This window comes from Brassica napus, chromosome C3 (assembly GCF_020379485.1).
Source record: "Brassica napus cultivar Da-Ae chromosome C3, Da-Ae, whole genome shotgun sequence".
Classification (NCBI taxonomy): Eukaryota; Viridiplantae; Streptophyta; class Magnoliopsida; order Brassicales; family Brassicaceae; genus Brassica; species Brassica napus.
Genome location: NC_063446.1, coordinates 64,384,974 through 64,408,075, shown reverse-complemented (window position 1 = coordinate 64,408,075; position 23,102 = coordinate 64,384,974). Strand labels below are relative to the sequence as shown.

The 23,102-nt window shown below is 38.2% G+C and overlaps 1 protein-coding gene across 1 annotated transcript; it reads right to left on the bottom strand.

Moving 5' to 3' along the window:
* Nucleotides 1-15,673: 15,673 nt before the first annotated feature.
* LOC125583260 (secreted RxLR effector protein 78-like) lies at nt 15,674-16,249 on the bottom strand. The gene is made up of 2 exons (XM_048749895.1): nt 15,913-16,249; nt 15,674-15,822 (listed from the first exon to the last, which is right to left on the bottom strand). The coding sequence occupies exons 1-2, from the start codon at nt 16,247-16,249 to the stop codon at nt 15,674-15,676; spliced, it is 486 nt and encodes a 161-aa protein (XP_048605852.1).
* Nucleotides 16,250-23,102: the final 6,853 nt, after the last annotated feature.

Here is a 23,102-nt window from a genome sequence, read left to right as displayed (position 1 = left end):
AGGATACATGATCCTGTGAAGATTATGGTTCCGTGAGATGTATCTCAAGTTGAATGGCCTATTCAACCTGATAGAAGTATGCAGTTAGGCTCTTACAGTGGATTATTTGATGATCATCAACACACAACAGCTTCTCAGAGAGGGTTGTGACTTAGAGATGAAGTCGATAAGGGCTCAGTAGAAGCAGCATCGATTGACATCGGCCGGATACCATCGAACGACAACAACAAGCCGACATCGATCGACACTTTCACCCCAACATCGATCGACATCCATAGCGTATCAGAGCAGAAGGAGTATGAAGTGTGTCGAAATATTTTTGGTGGAGGCACCACCACGCGACCTGATAAGTCTGGGGAAAGAAGAGGAGGAATTGGAAGAAAAGGAAAAAGGACTAAGGGAGGTTCTCAGTTATCATTGATTCCTTACTTCTGAGATGGTGTCAGGAAATCCAGAGTGTACAGCAGATGCTTCTCACAACCATTTGCAAAGCTTCGAGCACTCTTTATTGCTGAGACGATAGACAAAGGAGAAGAGTCTATGGAGGAAGCTTTCACACAGGAATGATAAAGCTTCAGAGAGCAGACATTGAGACTTTTTTTGGAGCATGTTCTCATTCTCATCCGGATTAAATCAGATCTCCAAAGTCAAGCTAAATGACTATAACAAAGCACTGAGTGGGAGGCAACCCACTATTAGGTAATTTCATCCAGTTTAGTTTAGATTATTACTGATTTTTGTTTGATATTTATTTCAGGTAAAAAAAAAAGATGAACATTGATGACGATACTGTAGCAGAAATATCGATCGACACTGTAGCAGAGGTATTGTTCATCGAAAAAAAAGAGAAAAAGATCCAAGGTTCTGAACCAGCATCGATCGACGGCTGGCCAGCGTATCGATCGAAAGAGCATCACATGTATCGATCGCCACTTGACTGTGTTGATCAATATTCACACCAATAGCAGGTATACTCGCGAAATCTTGTTAAATTTAGTACTTATGGTTTATTTTCCCACCAATCTTAGATTATATTACGCTGGTGACAGTGTTTTTTAAGTCTGGGGGAGGTTCTACTAATATTGTTTTTTAGTTAGGTATTTAGAAAAAAAAAATCCGAGTAGACGATTATAAAATCGACCGATGAGAGCATGTCGATATCGATCGACAGTACATTATCTACAGCGACCGATGGTAACTCCTTTCCATCGATCGACACTTAACCCGGTCAGGTATATCGTTCTAACTTGTTAAATTGTGTACTTATGATTAGTTCTCACCATAACTTCGACTGGATATACAATGGGAAGAGTGTAATTTAAGTCTGGAGGGATGTTTACTGATATCTAGCTTATTGTGAGTCTTATCAAATGTTTAAAAAAAAAAAGCTTTTATCGAGTCAAGAAGGGGATTATGATCAAATACAATTTGATTGCTACTCTAATTTATCTCTAGCACCATCTAGATTTACTAATTGCAGGATGTATTAGATAGAAACACCGCAGTGTATCACGTAATGCTAACATTCACACCTACTGAGAATGTCTGGAGAAACCAAAGCTGACTTTCAACCTTAATCTACTCTACTTGCTTGTTTTGGGGCTTGGTATACATTGGATAGGAGTCCTCCTGCAAGTCTGGAAGGTAAAATTCTATATGCTTCTGGTTCCCTTCTCTCTCTCTCTTCGGCATCTTAAGATACAAAAGATTGAAATGATTTCCTGGAAGAGGCAGAGGGGTAGGAGTGTCTCCTGTGACCCCATTATTCTAAGTCTGAAAGGAATGATGACACTTTGTGGAAACGAGGGGTAAGAGTGTCTCCTGTGACTCCAGTATTCGCTACACTTTGTAAAATAGAGCTACAGAAGTAGACAAGTCAATAAGATGAACAAGATGGACTGCCTCAGCATCAACATTCATTGAAATTGAAACTATAAAGATTCAGAGAAGAGAGAAAAAGAGGGTAGAAAGGACTCAGAGAAGACTAAATGTGTGTTCAGAAACTTGCTTGAGTAAGATTCCATGTCCATTGATCGATATTTCCAAGACGTAGCCTACACATATATATTTATGCATAAATGAGGTCAGCAGAGGGATACGTCAGGCGTTATCAGTAGTGTTGTGTGATTGTATGGTATGGTGACTAAGCTAGTGTGTAGTATATTGAAAGCATTCAAGGTTAGTAATGACTCACTTCCACCTATCATATTTTTAGAAGTGAGAGTAGTGATTTTAAATTATGTGAGTCCCTGCTATTTTCAAACCTCTTTCATAAGACTGTCTGTGTGTTTTGCTTGAGGACAAGCAAAAGGGTAATTCTGAGGGAGTTGATAGGCAATGGATTTTACCCACTTTTAACCATGGTTTATAAGTGCTTTAATATATACTATGATATAGAGTCTATTTAGAGTATTTACAGGTTCAGAGACGATTTGGTGGAACATGGTGATTCTGGTGCATCTTTTGACACAAGATATAGATTTGAGTTAGCTTTCCAATTCCACCGGTTTGCGGTCAATCAAAATCTTGTATCCGAAGTTATTCTCTTACTGAAGAGTGGTCAGTCTGCTTCGCGAGAGAAAGCTGTCGAGGAGATGAAGGACCGTCGATCGATGACACAGACTTGGTGTCGATCGACGGTGATGCCATAATATGGGCCAAGCATATTTTATGACCGACTGAAGCCTAGAAGCAACCACAAATTGCCACAATACCCTAGGACTCCTCAAACCTTATTTATGCTATTTATAAGTCATTGTTGACGGCTACGCTTTCTTTGCGCTTTCTTTGATTCATTGTTTCTCTTAGTTAGGAGAGAAAGGAGGAACTCTTTCAGAGTCCTCCTGGAACTCCTTTGGTTTTTATATTTTATTCTATTGCAATTTCATCTATTCATCTATGATTTGTGTGACAACTATCATGCATGAGTAGATCCACCTACTTGGTTTAGGAATTTTTAGGGTTTTGAATAAACTTCTGAATTATATGATTGTTAGGATATCTAACTATCTCTACATCAGGATAGCTTGTAATACTAGGATCTAGAGTAGTTGGAAACCACGAGAGTGTGACTAGTTGCTTAAACCTAGAATCATAGGACAATTGAGAGGCACGAGAGTCAATCAATTAACGAAACCCGAATCCTGCTGGATTAGATACCTAGGCGCATACTAGTGTTGGTCTAGGAATCTAGTTGAGCACAATCGATCAGATCGATAACACTTGCCTAAGGCAGCATCGATCGACGCACATAACATAGCATTGATCGACGCTCATACCATAGCATCGATCGACGCTCATACCATAACATCGATCGACGCTCGATCCGTGTTGACATGCGAGAGCTGAAACATTGAACTTAGTCAATAAATTAAACTCACAGTGAGAGCTGGTTGTCTTTTGCATTAGATATCGAGTTCTAGAATAAATCTTTAGCATCTATAGATTAGAGTTCTAATAATTTGAATGAAACCCTAAGTCTAGTAACCATCATTCCATCAAACAAACTCTCATTTCCATAAGAACAACTACCTTGTTCGCCCCTGCAATTTATTATACTTACAACTTTATAATCTATTAGTCTATCTTAATCATATAACTATTAGATCTATTGTGTGTCTTACCTCCCTGTGAATTCGATCTCTAAGTACTACAACTCGACCTATTATTTGAGAGAGTATTAATCACTACTTAGGGTAATTTGAGTGATATCAATTTTCGGGTAGGTTTCAGATTTAATTTTTTCAGGTCTGACAGACTGTCGAATAATATGAAAAAATTAGATAAAAATGTATATATAAAATCTGAAATAATAATGTATAACAATCTCAAAACATTAATTGATATAAAACTTTTTTATAATCCAAAAAAAACTCGCGCTTAAAATCGCGGATCAAAATCTAGTTTTTTAAACATGTGACATTCTTTAAAGCAACCGTATTTAAACAACTACATCACCCGGGATAAGTAACCAACGGTGATCACACCAAAAATTATCGGTTGATTATTTTTTATCGTATTTTTCATTGGAAGTTTTAGCTTTTGTTTCAAAATATCTTTTTATAGGAGCGTTAGCTTGGATGCAAGGTTAATTTCAATGTTTGTATCGTTATACACATATGTATGGACAACAATATTAATAAATTAGGTGTGGATGGAGATGGGCTGATAATGAACATAATTTTATAGGAAGCGACAAATGGTGATAACATCAACCATGATCTACAGAAAGACTTGACTTTGATGATTTCCTGTCTCTTCGGTTCTCCCGATCGTTTACTGGTCAATACATTGTTTTAAATGTATTTTCTTACGATTATGATATTAAATTTGATAGATGATAGAAAAGTAAACTACTCACATTCTACAAATATTTTGGTTTCTTTTTTTTTTTGATTTTTATCAGCACTTTAATTTAATGCATTCAGGATTATTGCATATTGACCAGCTTTAAAAACCTAGTAATCAGTTTTTCTTTCTTATTTTGACCAGTTTTTTGAATGTATTTACGATAATTGCATATGTAAAGAAGTTCATTTGGAGTACGTGATCAATTTGCGTTATGAAAATCTTGGTAGTGCCTCAGTCAAAAAAATCTTGGTAGTGCTGATAATTATTCTTGATCAACCAGTTATTCATATTTCCTTTATGAAATGTTTTAAAGAAAAAAATTTAGAGTGATGGCCTTGATATCATTAAGTTTTAAAAATTATAACATGTAAAAATTTGAATGTTTGTAAATTATTCACTTTTGATCAGCTTTTGTCTAAACACGTACAGTTGGACTTACCTAGTTACCTTTGCTTCAGTTGACCATGTTTTTTCCAAATTAATATTTGCCTTAAAATTAAGATAATAAAACTGAAGCAAAAAAAGAAAATTTCTCAATTTTCAAAAGTTGTCATTAAGTCGATATAGTTTTGACAAAAAAACGATTGTCAATATATATGGTGTGTAAGCTAAGTTCAAAAAAAGAAAAAAAATATATATATATATATACATATGGTGTGAGCAATGACGAGAAGCTGATAATGCCGTTACAAGTTAGAGAATATAAAAGTTCTATACAAAGTTAAAAGAATATGCATAAGTGTTATAAAAGTAATGGAAAAGTCTATCAATATTCATAACATAGAAGTTATAAAAGTAATGGAAAAGTCTATCTTTATTCATAACATAGAGGTTCCGTATATAAGAGATTACACCGTCATAGATAAATAGAAAAAGTACAAATCATAATGCAACTAGGAAAAAGAAAACATAAAGACATAAGAAAAAGAGAAAAGCTGGCCGACTCTTTAAGTTATGAGCCATCCACAATCTGGTTCATAACAGTCTCCCTTGGATGCCATAACCATTTAGAGCTTGTAATGTGCTTTAATGTTGCCTCATTAAAACCTTATCAGGAAAACCCAATTGGGACAAAACCATGGTGAAGGAAAGAGAGTACAACACACATTACTCCCCCTGATTTGGACATTACTGAAGGTCCCTTGGACCTCTTTAATTTTCTGTAATCCGTGGGTGATGAAGATCTTGGGAAGAATATGTTTCGTCCTCTAACATGATAGTTGGTTCTTCTTTACCATCGGCCATGCCACAATCTGATCGAACATATTGAGTCATCTACCTCAAATACACACACACAAAATCTTGGATGATGTTGCTGTGATATGTGTGTACCACCATGTGTAAAACATAACCTGTCTGAAAACAAATCAACAAAACCAAATAACCCCTCATTGGGCTGGTTAGTATAAAATAAACTAAAATCAAAGGCTTCTTCATCGTCCTTCTTATGGACCAATCAGATCAGTGTCTAAAACAAGACTTCTGCATCGTCCATCTCAGGACTAAATGGACTTCTTTATCGTCCACCTTTGGACTGAATGTATTAGTGTCCAAAACAAGTGATCTCACGCCCATGTACTAGACAATGGGTGAGACTGGTCCATATTAAATCTCTTGAGTACCCTTTTCTGTATATACTATTCGATGCACAAGGATTTCATTGTTAATGTACTCAAGCTGTAATCCCAAACAAAACTTTGTTTTCCAAGATCTTTCATCTCAAACTCTTTCTTGAGATATTCAACTGTTTGAGAAATTGTATCCAGAGCTTCCTAGGATATTCAGATCATATACTTTGATGATTATCAATGTTGTTCTCGAGAACTTGTTGTTCTTTCAGCTCAATACCCTATAGTACTTTCATTATCCAGTGGACCATATAAATATGCAGTCACTACATAAACTTGCTGCAAGTCTAATTTTCTCTCTTATATAGCCAGACTTATGAGAAATCTATAAGTAGTTGCATCCACCCACATGGGAGTATGTCTCCTCATAATCTATTACTGGTCTTTGTTAGAATCCTTGTGCAACATCAGCTTTATATCTCACGATTTCTATTCCTCACAAGACCCATTTATATCCACTGGTTTTAACATCATATGGCGTCTTAATCACATGGCCAAATACAGCTTTCTTCTTTAAACTATTTAACCTCATGTTTCCATTCAATCCAATCTGTTCTACGAGTGCGCACTCTTATATTGACGTGGGTTCATGATCCTCGCTTATATTCATAAATTCAAGTGCTACCTTGTATGCAAATAAATCATCTTATGTTGATATTCCTTATTGGTTCCATTATGTTCCGGACATGATATTATCGATTGAGATTCATTATTATCAGGACCTTTAATACTTTTCAGCTTAGCGTCCCAAGCTACATTGTTTGGTACCTTAGAGCCGGCCGGCCTTATCTCCATGTCTGGGATGGTTTCCTTAGTGACCTCGGATTTGGATTTTGATTATCATTCTCTGCACCTTTCTTTTGTTTCCGAGGATTCTTATATTTTGGAACCTATTTGGTCTACCACGTTTCATACGTTGTCTAGACTCTGTAGCAACTTGACTGTGTCTCTTCTTGGACATCAAATTCGTTGGTGCTTGGCAAGCTGGTTTATATATGACTTAGTCATTTTTTTTCGGGTCAGCAAATGTGTCTGGCATTTGATTATCTAGCTTTGTAAATGTATAATCTTTGGACGTCTATTTCATATTCTTTAGTCCGAGGATCTTGCCAAGACATTGATGGTTGATTTCATTCTATTTCTTTTACCATTCTTTTACCAGCTTTATTATTATTTTTTCTCCTCCTGATCTTAAAATAATCTGTGTACCTGGCCTCATTATATAATCACCCATAGTTAGCTCAAAGTACTTAATTATTGTGGGAGAATCATATCCAACATATATCTCCATCCTCCTTTTGAGGTCCCATCTTAGTTCTCTGTGGTGGAGCAATTAGTACATAGACAGCACATCCAAATATCTTTTATGATGTGGTATGTCTGGCTCTTGACCCGTTAATAATTGTGATAGGGGATATCTATGCTCATTAAATGGCCTGATGCGTATTAACTTAGGTGCATGTAAATTTCGTGTGACCCAAGCTGTGAATGGGAGTTTTGACCTCATAAGTTATGGTCTATCAATCAGCTATTTGCGTTTTAAAAGATTTCGGCCAAGCCGTTCTTGGTATGGACATGTATCACAGAATTGTCCACACTTATCCCCATGGACATACCATAATCATTTAAACGCTTGGGACATGTATTCACCAGTATTATCTAGACATATAGTCTTTATTTATGAAAAAGGGGCTCGTAGCCGTTTTACTGGTGATGGCCTAATGAGTTTTCCTTGTGTACATGCTACACATGTGAGATTCTTTGGGATAACTCTTCTTATATTTTAATGTGTGCCTTTTGAATATCAATTTTCGCATCATGTTTGGACCAGGATGGCCAATCCGGTCGTGCCATAAAGTGTATATTTTCGCAGGCTTTTAGCCTCTATCATACTGATCTATGCATAGTCTAGGTCAGTAGAGAATGCAGGTATAGTCTTTAGGACTTATTATGGCATTGGGCGATTTTATACATATATCTGAAGGAACTCTTTGTTTCCTTCGCCCATTGTTTCAATATGGAAACCATTCATTCTTGTATCTTTAAAACTCAATAGGCTGCTCTTGCTCTTAGAGCTGGGTGAATATAAGGCATCACTGATTTCTAAATGCATACCCTTAGGCAATAATATATTATCCTAGCCATAGTCTTCTTTCAGACTGGCGATACCTGTTTTAGTACTTATATTGGCGTTTTTCAGTGTACTCATATAGAAAAATCATTCATTCATTTAATCTAAGCAGACAATGTAATAGAAATAAATTCAAGGAGATAAAAATCAGAGAAAGCATACAAGCAAAGCAATCACACAAGTTTGATGTTGAAATCAGATTATCAACTTGATTCTTTTAGGCAATCATAAGTCTCATATTCCATAAGATCATCTTGATCATGTTTGAAATTATTTTCACCATCTTTATAGACAAAGTGGGTTTCAGGATTCTTCCCTTTCAGACTCTCTTTGATAGAGGTCACAAAAATGTTTGGGAGTCTTTCATATCTTAGCCCAATGGTTCCCCATTCCACATCTATGGCACACTGATAGAGGTCACAAAAATGTTTGGGAGTCCTTCATATCTTAGCCCAATGGTTCCCCATTCGACATATATGGCACACTAATTTGGTCGAGGTTTGTGGTTTAAAGGATATACCACGGCCACTGCCTTGACCATGGCTCAAATTGGGTTGATACCCACGGCCTCTGCCATAGTGATTCCCACGGCCAAATGTGTCATAGTGGCCATGGCCACGTCCTTTCCACCCTCCACGGCCATGACCGTATGGTCTATCATTCTGGACGTGGTTACCTTTTTTTTCTTCTGCGGCCTTATTGGTATCAGGTAATGAGGTTAATCCAGGAGGTCTCAATTCACTGTTCTCATCAGTAATCCATTATTTTGCCCAGCTAGCAATAAACTCATCCACGGACTTATAGTCCTGGATTCTGGGATTCCTCCAATCAAATAGGGCCTTTGGTAATAACACCGTTCTTTGGTGATCATATCTCGATTTTTAACTCTGTCCAAAGGTCTAGAGGATTCTCTATAGTCAGATACTGATCTTTGAGACTCTTAATAAGATGATGACTAATAATTAATATTGCACTGTATCAATCTTTCTCATTTGGCATTATCGCCTTTTGTGATTCACTCACCAACTCCTTTGACTTTAGGATAAACTCAGTATCCAGTGCCCATATCAAATAATTATCTCCTGAGAGATTTAGGGCAGCAAAATCCAAGTTGATTTTTGACATCTCAAATCATATATCAATCAATTTTAGATCTCATAAAATATTTAACATACGGCCATAAACAAGACATAATATCAAGTCAATACATTTCTAATAAGCAAACAAGCCACACGGCCAAAGTGATATAATGCAATAAGGCCACACGGCCAAACTGATATATGATGCATAATAAGTCACACAGATTTATCAAGCAAGGGTATCGACCAAACAAGCAATTTCTATATGTTTTCATGCGGCCATATGGTTATAATGCAAACCTAGCATATTGATTCTATATGTACAAGAGTGGAATTATGGAACCTCAATTTAAAACAATCAGATTCAATTAGGTTTTATCAAGAATAGCAATTGGATCAATAATCAAAAAATAATCAAACGGATTCAAGCATTACACAATTTAGGATTTCGATCCAAAAATAGGGTTTCAATCATGAAAAACCAAAACAATCAGTTTCAAGGCTGATTCTATCAATTTTATTAATCAGTTTCAAGGCTGATATTTATTAGTTTCAAGGCTGATATTAGCAAGATGGAATCAAGCAATCTGATTTTAGGGACACGCAAATTAGGGTTTAGGGTTTCAATTCGAAATTAGGGTTTTATATTATAACAGATTCTAACATGCAATATTAAACCACAAATCATTCAATCAGGATATAAAAACTATCAATCCTAACTCACAAGGATTTAAACCTCAAAGAAACATTCAATCAATCAAATAAAACAATCCATGCACACGTAATTTAGGGTTTACAGATTTTAAAACAAGCAAAGCAATTTCAATTCATTTAGATTCAAGTTTAAACAATCTTAGCAACAGTTCTAGGTGATCAAAACAACCAATGAAGATTCAAATTCAAACAATCAAAATCAATTTTCAAATTAGGGTTTAGGGTTTCGAATTTGATCTTAGATCAAAGGGGTTTGATTTGAGATTCAAAAACCATTAATGATTTTGATTTTAATTGATCAATAGATCAATCTCGATTTAGGGTTTGGGGTATCGAACTTTTGAGCTTCGATTTACTCAATTAGGATTTTTGATCTATTACCCTATGGTTTTGATTCATAAAGATTAGGATTTTAGGGTTTCATTCTTTATCAATCAATCTATGTTCGATTATTGTTCTTAGGTTTTGAATTACCTTTTAACTTTAGATGATTGTTGAATCGGACCACCAAAGGAGTTGAGCCGCGAGCTGGACCCGCACTGGCGCGAGCTGGAATGGATCAAGTCGCTTATATCGGGTCGTAGACGTCCATTGTTGCTTGATCGGGAACGCCTTGATCGTCGGACGCGAACTGTCTGATGCTGTCGCGAACGAGGAAGGGGTCGCGTGCTGGAGCTGCTCTCGGGTCGCAAACGTCTGAGCTAGGATCATGAACGCCTTGGGCTGAAGCTGATCGGGGACGCGAATTGGAACATATGCGGGAACAAGAGACGCGATCGGGGTTTAGGGTTCGTCGGATCGCCGACTAGGATTAGGGTTTTAAGATTTTTCGATTTGGGTATTAGCTTAGGGATTTAGAGATCAATCGTGATGATAACATAGAGTAATGGAAAAGTCTATCTTTATTAATAACATAGAGGTTTCTTATATAGGAGATAACACCGTCATAGATAAATGGAAATAGTACAAATCATAATCTAATTAGGAAAAGGAAAACATAAAAACATAAAGAAAAAAGAAAAGCTGGCCAACTCTCTTGGTTATGAGTCATCCACATTTTGGTTCATAATGATAAAAATATATTGTCACTTTTAATAGAACCCGTAAACAGATTTAATTACCGTTAACGAGCTGTCACTAGCTAGTTCGCAATTAGGCGGTGGGTTTATTTGACGAAGCTTCTTTACGAACTATTAAAAATACTTTAAAAGAATGAGCACGAAGGATGGACCAGAGACATAGTTTTTAAAAATTACCAAAAAAGTAATTCAATATGAAATGTCTGTGGTGTATTAGAGATCTCCAATGCGTTCCTCTAAATTTTACTCCAAAATGGAGTTGAGTTTTACTCCAACGTGTTAGTTCAATTTTTACTCTAAATAAATATATTTCTTTTTTATTTAGTTAATAATTGTTAGTAATATCTTCAACTTATAAAAATTTAACAATTAACCCAACTATTTCATGTTTACAAAATTTTCATAATAATATATTTATTTAAATTAAATATTTATCATTAAAAATACAACTAGAGATTATCTTCCAATTTTAATTCGTACAGTTTTTATCATATGCATTTTTTCTAATTCAAAAATATTTGTATGCATTACAAGAACATAAAGAAAAAACAAAATTTTGTTTTGTAATTTGAATTATGTATTGGGTCCCATTGTTTGTGCATATATCAAGTTCAACAAGTACAAATGTTTTCAATCAAAATTTTGACGCACAAGATTAAAAAACTCATCTATTCCGTTTGAATAATACTTCGCCGGTTTTGGTAGTTTCGAAAACAATTTACCAAATTATTAAATTACTTATTTATATTATTTTATATTATTTATTTTTAGTTTTGACTTTTATGAGTTTATGCATATTTTATGTAAACTATTAAATAATCTTTTGCGGAGTATTATATTTTTCATGTTATTATATTATTTTAAGTATGAAATAAAAACACTAAAGATTAAAAAGACCATTTTATAAATAGAAAAAGTTCAACTCCAAAATAGAGTAATGAATAGAGTTACTCCATTTTGGAGTTGAATATGAAGTAGGGTTGGAAAAAATTTTACTCCAAAATTGATTATGCCGTAAAAAATAGAGTAGAGTTTGGAGATGCCCTTAGTAAAAAACTACATGTCTCAGGTCCATTGAAGGGAAAAATATATTAGTAAAAAATACCTAAAAATAAAATATTGAAGTTCACTTAAATGGATTGATTTTAATTAGTCTTAAATTTAAAACATTCACCATTTTCTTTTTGCTTTATTAAGTTAAAACACGAAATTTATTGTCAAAACACGAAATCTATGGATAGTTAGATACAGATACAGCCAATAGAAGATGCCTTCAGGAGTCAATGGTAAAGATTGGTCAAGCTTCTTGACCAGAAATCCCATTTCTCGGTTCTGACAAATGTTCGGGGAACCACGATTTAATTAGTCGTTAATATGTGACTTATATTATCTTTTTTTACGAGTAAAACCTCCTAGATGATCCTTCATTTGAATTCAAACTTCTAATTTTTTCAACTTTAATATGATTAGTCCAACTACTTGTTAAACAAAAGTACAGTTTAAATTGTTTTGACACAATACGCGTTGCGTTTATATGAAACAAAACAGAAAAAACTGTTATACTTCTCGTATACAAAACATATCTTAATTAATATAACACAGATCATAATGAAATGTGTTAATGTTGTATCACAATCCGAATTCAAACTGGACATATATAACATATGATTTAGAAAACGAAAACTGAAATATTTCCATTCAAGTGGACTACGACTAGCTTTGATGATGGTGTTAACTGTTAAACCCAAAAGATTTGGCATTCTCTTTGTATAACTCAAAATTCTTCTTCTTTTGATTCGAAATATCTCCATAATTCTATCCTTTGGTCGTCACAGTTTCATGAATGCATTCAGAGGTGGACCCACGTGTATTAATGGTGGGTCAGCGGACACCCATTAAATAATAAAGATCTAATTTGTTATAAAGAAATTTTTAAGAGTCGATAGCTCTATTGGTAAAATCTTCAAAGCTGACACACCCATAAATTCGGGTTCGACACCACCTGACACCCATTTTACTTCTTTTTTTTTTGCGATTTAAAGCCCATTAACATTTTTTGACTCATGTTAAAAAGAATTCTGGGTCCGCTACTGAATGCATTTCTGTTTCTCGCGGTTGTGTTGCCTTTTTCTGCTTACCTCTGGCTCCGGTTATCGTGTACTAAACCCGATTCTATCTTCAATAACTGGATTCCTTTTACCGCTAAACCCGTTTTCATTTTTCTTACGCCAAGAAAATTCTTGAGCCACACAGTTCTCTTGTTTTCCCCTAATTCTATTTGTTTTAGATTTTCTTGTCCTGTTTCCTGTTGTCCTGTTTCCTGTGGTGGATTGTTGTGTAACCAATATTGCTTGAAGAAATGGGTTTAGCTGTTTGTGTTGGTAATGCACCTCTTGTATCTATGGAACTGAGACATCTATGACATAGTAGCTCTCTGCGTCAAGCATGAAAGGTACAGCCTTTGCCTCTGACATAACTAATACACATCTTTAGCACAGCTTGTGAGTTCGTTGTTTTATCATTTCACATATATGTTCTGGCCATGGACTTTGTGTGATAGTTTCTTACTGATAATAATCTTGAATATGAATGGGTTGATATTAGTACAAGACTGAATCATAATGTGAAATGAAGAGTTTTATGTGAAATGAAATATATTTTCCTTTCTAATTCTGATAGAAACAAATTGATCAATTTTTTCTTCTTTTTCAATCCCTTGAATAAAAAATGTATTCCCTATGAAAAATAAGCAAAATAGAGAATACACTTTTTATTTAAGGGATTGAAAAAGAAGAAAAAAATTGATCAATTTGTTTTTTTTTTTTTTGACAACGAAAGGCTATTCTATTACTCAAACTTGAGGTGGTCTGGGTAACCAAACCGGAATGAAACAACCAACAAATGAAGCTCTCTATGGAACGATCTTGCCGTCCTAGCTAAAAAATCAGAAGTCCGATTTTGCTCTCGTGTGATGTGAGTAATCTTGAAGTCCGGAAAGCATATCTGCAGAGTCTCTATCCTCTCCAATTCTGTCACAAAACATGGCCAAGCTCGTGGCTCCTTAATCATGGCAATCAAATCCTTGCAGTCCGTTCCAAAGCTCTGGCATGTCGAGTATTGTAGCATGCTCTCCATCGTCCATCTTAGTGCTTCTAATTCTGAATGCAGAGGAGACTCCCGTCGAATGTAATTTCGTGCTCCCATAAGTTGAACCTCCCCCAAGCTATCCATCCAAGCCCATCCACACCCGCTGAACTGTGATGTAGATGTCCAAGAGCCATCAATCATACATATACTACCCAAGCTTAAGACTTGAGGTTGATCACTACTATGTTCTTGTTGAGGTGATGGCACCATCTCATTTGCATTGAACCAGGCTTGGCACTCACTCTCTGCGTATCGAACTAGCTCCAAAGGATCTCGATCAATTCCCCTAAAATTTTTATCATTCCTGGCTTTCCAAATATACCAGATTATCCAGGGATAAGGATCCCTATCTGAATCTGGATGAACAATGTTGTCCTTTCTCCAGAAGAGATATATAGTCCATATTAGCATAGACACTTGATACTGGAAAGATAGTTGTACTCGTTGGCGTCGAGGATAAAGCCCAAATTTGTAAGGCTGGTGGGCAATCAAAGATCGCATGAGTGACAGATTCTTCTGGTTCTCCACATCTTGGGCAGTAATTGTCGCCTCTCATGTTTCGCCTTGTCAAGTTTTTCGTCACTGCCACATGGCCTGTTATCAATTGCCATATGAGATGTCGAATTTTTTGTGGAGCTTTTATCTTCCAAGCGAAGGCCTGGAGCTTTGTTATACTGGGTTCTAGTATCTGTTTCTCTTCCTCAGTTTGCATCAAATTGCTAGCTACCCAATATCCAGATTTAACCGTGTAGATACCACTCTTCGTGTAGCTCCAACAGAATGTGTCGCGACGATGAGCCGAGCTTATGGCCATACTCCTTATGAGAGGTATGTCTTCAGGGTGCACATAATTTTGTAGTAAGCCAACATCCCATCCCTTTGTATCCTGATTTATAAAATCGCTGACTCTCATGTTTGGGTTAAAAACTGGTGCTAAGGGACGAGCATGTCTGGCTGGTGTCGTATGGATCCAAGGATCCTCCCAGAACTTAACTTCATATCCTGAGTGTATCTTCTGTCTGATACCCAAAAGCAACAGTTCTCTAGCTGCTGAGATACTGTTCCACACATACGAAGGATTACTTACAGAAAGAGAACGCAAAGGCGAGCTTATCCTGTAGTATCTTCCCTTCAATACTCTAGCCACCAGCGAATCCGGATATTGGACTAACCTCCATAGTTGTTTTGCTAATAAAGCTACGTTGAACTCATGGATCATAGGAAACCAATCCCACCCTCCTCTCGTGGTAAACATACCTTTTCCCATTTTTCCCAATGAATTCCTCTCTTCGGTGGGTTCGAACTCCACCAAAATTGTGCAATGGCACTTGCTAGGTTTTCACATTTCTCGAAAGGAAGAAAAAATGTGGACATAACATAAGTCGGAAGAGCTAACAAAATAGATTTGATCAGTACTTCCTTTCCTCCCTTCGAAAGCCATCTTCCCGTCCATCCATTCACTCTATGCCTTAGCTTATCCTTTAAAAAAAGCAAAAAGTTTGCATTTTGAGCCACTAATATCTTCTGGAATTCCTAGATAAGTACTCATTCCTCCTTCATTCTGAAATTCTGAATGTCTTTAATCTGCTGTCTGACATTGGCGTTGATCCGTTTACCAAAGAGTAAAGAGGATTTGTCAAAGTTAATGCATTGTCCTGATGCTTTCCCATATCTCCTGACTACTTTCATCACTTCTTCACATTCACGGGGCTCCGCCTTACAGAAGAAAAGACTATCATCAGCAAAGAAAATGTGAGATACCGAAGGACACACACGTGTAATACCCATCCCTGTTATCTTTCCTTGGTTCTCTGCATGATTAAGAAGGCTAACGAGCGCTTCTGTGCACAGAATAAAGATGAAAGGAGACAGAGGATCTCCTTGACGTAGTCCTCTCTCTGGGACATTATTTTCCCTTGGTTGGCCATTCATGAGTACCTTGTATTTTACCGAAGTAATACACCTCATTATCCAGTTAATCCAGATTTCAGAGAATCCCATCTTGCGCATAACTGCTTCAATAAATGACCATTCCATTCTGTCATACGCCTTACTCATATCCGTCTTGATGGCCATCCTCTTATTTCTTTCGCTCGGCTTATTTCTCAAGGCGTGAACCATTTCCTAAGCGATCATGATATTATCTGAGATCTGTCTTCCAGCAACAAAGGCTGACTGGATTTCTGATATCCTACCAGGAAGAATTTTCTTTAATCTCTTGCATAAGACCTTAGAGATTATCTTGTGACTTACGTTACACAAGCTAATGGGTCGGAATTGAGTCATCTCATTGGGCCTTGCTGTCTTTGGGATAAGACATATGTTTGTGTCATTCAAACCATTTGCCATCACTCCATGTATAAGTAATTGATTAACCATATGAGTTAAATCCTCCTTTACAATGTCCCAAAATTTCTGATAAAATAACGCTGTCATCCCATCTGGGCTAGAAGCGTTCTCCGGGTGCATGGCAAAGAGAGCTAATTTGACTTCCAACTCAGTCACTGGAGCTGTAAGCTCAGCATTAATTAAATCAGTAATCGTCGTAGATACCTCAGAAAGTGCTTCCTCTATATCATCTGGGTTAGAGGATTCAAAGATTTGCCTAAAATTGCTTGTAGCAATGGCTACTAATCCTTCCTCGTCTTCCACCAGATTTCCATTTTCATCTAAAAGCTGTGTGATCTTGTTCCTCGCTCTCCTTTGCTTTGTTAGTGCATGGAATTTTTTTGTGTTTCTATAACCTTCCCTTAGCCAAAATACTCTGTTTTTTTGCTTCCAGAACATCTCCTCTGCCTTAAGAGCATCAGAAAGCTCCTTTAATACTTCTGCTATTTCCTCAGTTGTAGCATCATCATTCGAGTATAGGCCCTCCACCTTCTCTTTTAATTCGTCCACTTGTTTTGCTGAATTCAAATTGTGCTTTCTCCTCCACTCACCCAATGCTTTACGATAGCTGGAAATATATTCCATAATACTCGCATCTGGAGGAAGATTCTGGTGATTTCCATCCATCAAGGATTACTTGCCTTAGTTCCTCATTATCCAGCCATCTTTTGTCAAATTTGAATTTCTTCGACTTCCTTATTGGTTTTGTGAGAATATCTGCGAGGGTTGGACGATGATCCGATTCCCATAATCTCATATATTTCACAGCAGAGTGAGGAAATTTTTCATGTCAATCCTCATTTCCAACAGCTCTATCAAGGCGGCATCTAACAGTAGCTCCCCGTGCTCTTTTTCCCACCCAGGATAACATATCCCCAGTGAAAGGGAATTCTAGCATACCACAATCGGTTAGCATCTGCCTAAAAGGGAGAAACGAGCTATCAGGTCGCTGTCTTCCTCTTGTTTTTTCATTATGACCAGTGATTTCATTAAAATCACCTATCATGAACCAGAGTCCATCTCTGGTTGTTGAGAAATGCGTAAGGCGTTTCCATACCTGTTTTCTGCGTTCTAAAACAGGGTCTCCATAACACAAACGTCATGTAGACTTTTATTCCATCAATGACTGCCTCAATGTCAATCATTCTGTTATTCGAAAATAAAACATTAACTTGAAATTCATCCATAAAGAATAGAGCTAAACATCCGCTGAGAACAAGTGGCTCAATGGTAAACACATGATCAAATCCTAAGTCGGCCTAAATGTTTTGCAACAGCAGCCTCCTATTCTTCGTTTCAGAAAGGAACACAAATCCTGGGTGATGCTTCTGACACATCTCCGTAAGGTGTCGAACTGTGAGGTCGTTCCTTATTCCTTGACAGTTCCAACTGAGTGTCTCCATGGATGATGTCTGGAGGTGTTTTTGGACTCCTCCAAACCATTAGCCTTATGTGAACTTGCTTTCGAAGCCTTTGAACTGTGTCTATGATGTGCAGACCAATCAGAGCCTTTTGACGTACTTGATCGATGTTTTGGAGAACCCCGACGGAGGAACTCAGCTTTTCTAATCGGTAGACCCAAAGGGATCCCCGACCTTCCCACACCCCTAGTTGAAGAAGATCCTCTCGCTCTTTCTTTCTTCAGCACACCAGTCGCATCTGAATCAGCCACTAGAATTGACTTTGACGCACCCTCCTCCAACTCCATCAGATCCTGTCCAAGTAAATCATCACCATCGCACTCCATCAATGCCTCCATACCATCGTCATTCTTATTTTCTATAGCAATCTCCATCTCGCTAAGAGCGTCTATCATTTGAGCATTGTGTGGGTGCACTTCCTCCGTAGGAGAGAACGTGATAGAACGAGGAATAGTTTTGCTACGTTTCGTAACGTTATCATCTCGCTCAGTAAGCTGGCGTGATTGTGTGGTTCAGTCTCAACTGGGGTCTCGCTCGGCAAAGACGAAGAAGCCCCAATTTGCAACTGAAGCGCCTTAGGAGCGTAGGGCTCTCTAATGCTCTCCACAATCTCTCTTTGTGTCTCCACTCTCTCTTTAGGCATCCATGACCTTTTTTGATTCTTATCATATGGGGAATAACGGGAACCAAATCTGGTCGATGTAGATTTGTAGCTTCTCTCTTTCCCTACTTGTTTTCCTGCGTACCAGTCTGAAGAGTCATCGTGTCGAGCATAGGCAGTTCGTCTATAACCGTTTACCTCAGGTTTTCTTTGCGAGGAGTGTACGTCCACATTATGGTGATGTTTACTCTCCCGATGTTCATATCGATCGTACCGATCGTGATGCTTTTGCTCTCGCAGCAATGGCGGCCGAGCTGATGCGCCAATAGGCAGCTGTACCCGTGAGAATACATCTGCTATCTCCATCTGATTACTCGATCCCTGCTCCTTCTTAGTGCATTGGGAGAGTTCATGACTTAGCATGCCACAAAAGGTACAGTGCTTGAAGAGTATTTCATACTTTATTTGGATCGTCACCTCATCACCACCAGGCGATAAGATATTCTTGCTGAAGACAAGTGGCTTCCGTATATCAACATTAATACACATACGACCCTCTGATTCTTTGATTTTATCCTCGTCCACATGACCAAGCTTGGATCCAATTTTCTCCAAGTTCTTTGACGTCCAGAGGTGTAAGGGGATACCAGTTATGCCAACCCAGAACGGAATGATCCTTGGATAGTCGTCATGATGAATCGGCTCCTACCGAACAAGAACGAACATACAGAAATTGTAGTGAAAGGGCCCTTGTTGCAGTACATATTGCAGGTCCTCCTTGGTTTCAAAGTTAAAAAGAAACTTGCCATTACCGAGATCATTGGCTATGATGCGATCTTGCAGCTTCCATTCCGTCGGCATATGTTGTAACAGCTTAACAACATTTTGCTTCTTAGGGTTCAGAACTTTCCCTATCAATGAACGTTGAAAGTCGCGTATCGTATGTGAATCATTCTGATCCTATAACTGAATGGGCTCATCATCACTTTCATAACAAATCCCTTTGCCTTTTAGATCTGCCATATGAGCAGATGGAAGACGATGTAATAATCGACTCATGGAGACTGTAGATGCGAACGCTAGCTCCAATGTCGACTACGACGGACGAAGAAGGCGCACTGAAGAGAGACGATCAATGGACACAATCTCAAAACTGCAATCTTAAAGGAAACCACAATCTCAATGAAGATCACGATCTTAGAACTGCTCGGGGACATTGATGATCGTTCGAGAACCAGGATCGTCCGAGAGAAACGTTGATGAAGGTGAAAGCTTGGTGATGAAGAAAGTGCAGGTTTGTGTGGTTTTGGTAACGGACTCTCCGCCAGATGGCAAAGATCAATCTGAGGATGGTTAATCGGCCACCAAAGAGTGGATCGATGCGTTGAGATGATGATCTCAAAGCGGCCTCGCCATTGTCGCCTCCAGAGCTCCTAGGATTTTTTTTTCTAAATTGATCAATTTGTTTCTATCAGAATTAGAAAGGAAAATATATTTTCATAAGAACTAGCGAAATAGAAGGGAATCCATGTTCCAATAATTTAGCAATCATAATATATATTTTTTCTGAAATGTGATAGCTAATTGAAACCAACAACTTTTTGGAGGTAAAAGTATAACAACTTGCAACATCTTTTATTAATTCCTGTAAATTTGGTGTTTAAAATTACACCAAATTTGCAACATATTTTCTCACACTGATATGGAGTACTTATTAAGATGGGGATCAGATCATCGGCCAGTTTTGGCTTGTATAAAGTCACGGGTTTCTGGACCACGACGAAACTTCCGATTCGATAAGAGATGGTTCGGGAAGCAAAGGTTCGCTGAGGCTGTTAGAGACGGGTGGGGGAGAAGAGATAGTCGACAACAGCAGGTTGACTTGGTGGACAAGTTATATAGATGCATGAAGGCGATAGCATATTGGAAGAGGAGCAACCCATATAACAATGAGCAGCTGAAAGTGAAGATAGATCAAGCTCAAAACGATGATACCCTGTCCAGCGAAGAAGAACTTGAACTAAAATGGCAACTCTGTGCTGTGTACAGAGAAGAAGAGATCTTCTGGAGACAAAAGAGCTGGGCCATATGGCTTAAGGAAGGTGATCGGAACACCAAATACTTCCACGCAAAGACTAAACAACGACGAGCCCGGAACAGGATCACAAAACTTAAGAATTCGATGGGTGTTTGGGTTGAAACAGAGGACGAGATCGAACAGGTTGCGGTGGAATACTTTGGAAACCTCTTTGTAACTTCGAATCCCTCATCCTATGAGGAGAGTATCCGGTGTGTTACAGAGACAGTAACAAGAGAGATGAATGATGCGCTTATGGTGCCGGTCTCTGATACAGAAATCAGAGATGCAGTTTTCGCGATTAACCCGGAAAAAGCCCCGGGCCAGATGGGATGACAAGCTTGTTTACCAAATATTCTGGAAGGTAGTAAGGGGAGATGTCATCAGCATGGTCAGAGAGTTTTTTTTTGCGACAGGGGATTAGATGAGAGGATCAACCAGACTAACATTTTTTTAATTCCCAAGACAGAAAGACCGGTTACTATGGCGTAATTTCGTCCCATCAGCCTATGCAACGTTAGTTATAAGATCATCTAAAAGATCTTATCGAACCGGCTAAAGAGAATACTGCTTGATCTGATATCTGAAACACAATCAGCCTTTGTGGCTCGACGTTTAATTACGGATAACATCTTAGTAGCTCAAGAGATGTTCCATGCCTTAAGGACGAACCAGAGCTGTAAAGCGAAATACATGGCTATTAAGATAGATATTAGTAAGGCATACGACAGTGTAGAATGGGGATTCCTCGCAGCCCTTATGGAAAAAATGGGCTTCGACCTGAGATGAATTCATTTGATCATGAGTTGTGTCTCGTCAGTGTCGTATAAAGTGTTGATTAATGGAGATGCACGAGGCCACATTACTCCTTCCCGGGGACTCCGGCAGGGCGATCCTTTATCGCCATTTTTATTCATACTGTGCACTGAAGTACTAATATCGCAGATTCGAGAAGCGGAACGCACAAAGAAGATTACAGGCCTAAAGATCGCTCGATCGTGCCCGACGGTATCTCATTTACTCTTCGCTGATGACAGTCTCTTCTTTTGCAAAGCAGAGCCTAGTAAATGTCAGGAGCTAATGAAGATTATTGACGTCTCTGGTTACGCCTCAGGACAACAACTGAATAAAGAGAAGTCATCAGTTATGTTCGGTTCTAAGGTCATAGCGTCCACCAAACAAGACCTGAAAAGGTTAACTGGAATTAGAAAAGACGGAGGAATGGGTATGTATCTTGGCATGCCAGAGAAGATTTGTGGATCTAAAAAGAAAGTATTTGCGTATGTCCAAGACAGATTAAACGCTAGAGTTAATATGTGGGAAGCTAGGCATCTCTCTAAGGGGGGAAAGGAGGTTCAAATCAAATCTGTGGCACAAGCTGTTCCTAACTTCACGATGTCCTGCTATTTGTTACCACAAGAGACACATAAAAAGTTGACAGGAGCTGTATCAAGATTCTGGTGGAGTGCCAAAGCTAATAATAGAGGTTTACATTGGGTGGCATGGGACAAGATTTGTATACCTCAGAAGCAGGGAGGATTGTGATTTAGAGACTCTCGAGATTTCAATCTACCCCTCCTGGCAAAGCAAGTCTGGCGTCTGCTAATCTATCCTGATTCACTATTAGCTAAAGTCATGAAAGGTCGGTATTATCGACACTCAAACCCAATGCTGGTTGGGAAAGCGAGTAATCCCTCCTATGGGTGGAGCAGTTTATGGACATCGCGATCTATACTTGGAGAGGACCTGCAACGTACTATAGCGACCGGGGAAGATACTAAGGTCTGGGAGGATTTCTGGATCCCAGAGGTACAGGCGAGACCCGCCTTACCAGTTGGAGACACGATCGATGGAGACCTAAAAGTTCATCACTTAATCATACACGAAACAAAACTCTAGAATGAACCCCTCCTTAAGGAATTGGTAAGAGCAGAAGACATACAAAAGATCCTAAAGATCAGACCGAGTAGGCTAGGAAAGAAAGATGGCTACTCTTCGAACCGGACGAAGTCGGGATCTTATACTGTACGAGCAGGATATGAAGTTGCTAATGAGAAAAGAAGGGCGTCCTTAGAAGTCCAGATTTTAGAACCTAGCGTCACAAAGATGAAAGAAGAGGTATGGAGTTTGAAAACTTCAAGGAAAATTAAGCATTTCTTATGGCAGTCGTTAGCTGGATTCGTGACGGCAGCAAGTAGATAGTGTGATAGACACTGCACTATAGATAGATCATGCCTCCGGTGTGGTGCGGAAGAAGAGACGATCAACCATATTTTATTTGAATGTCCACCCGCGGTGCAATGCTGGGCCTTATCGGACATCCCAACATTTCCGGGCGTATTCCCGTGTAGTGCTCTGTTCGCAAATATTGATCACCTCTTATGGAGAGCAAAGGAGCATGGTGTCCCAAAAGAAAGCCTCAAACCTTTCCCTTGGATACTCTGGTTTATCTGGAAAGGACGAAGCAATTTCTTTTTAATGGAGTGG

What these genes read in the sequence shown, in the direction of transcription:
- LOC125583260 (XM_048749895.1), bottom strand. Translation starts at nt 16,249, where the DNA reads ATGGTTCACGCCTTGAGAAATAAGCCGAGCGAAAGAAATAAGAGGATG. An exon ending in AGGAAAGATAACAGGGATGG is followed by an intron (nt 15,823 to 15,912) that starts GTATTACACGTG and finishes GTGAATGTGAAG; the next exon opens with AAGTGATGAAAGTAGTCAGG.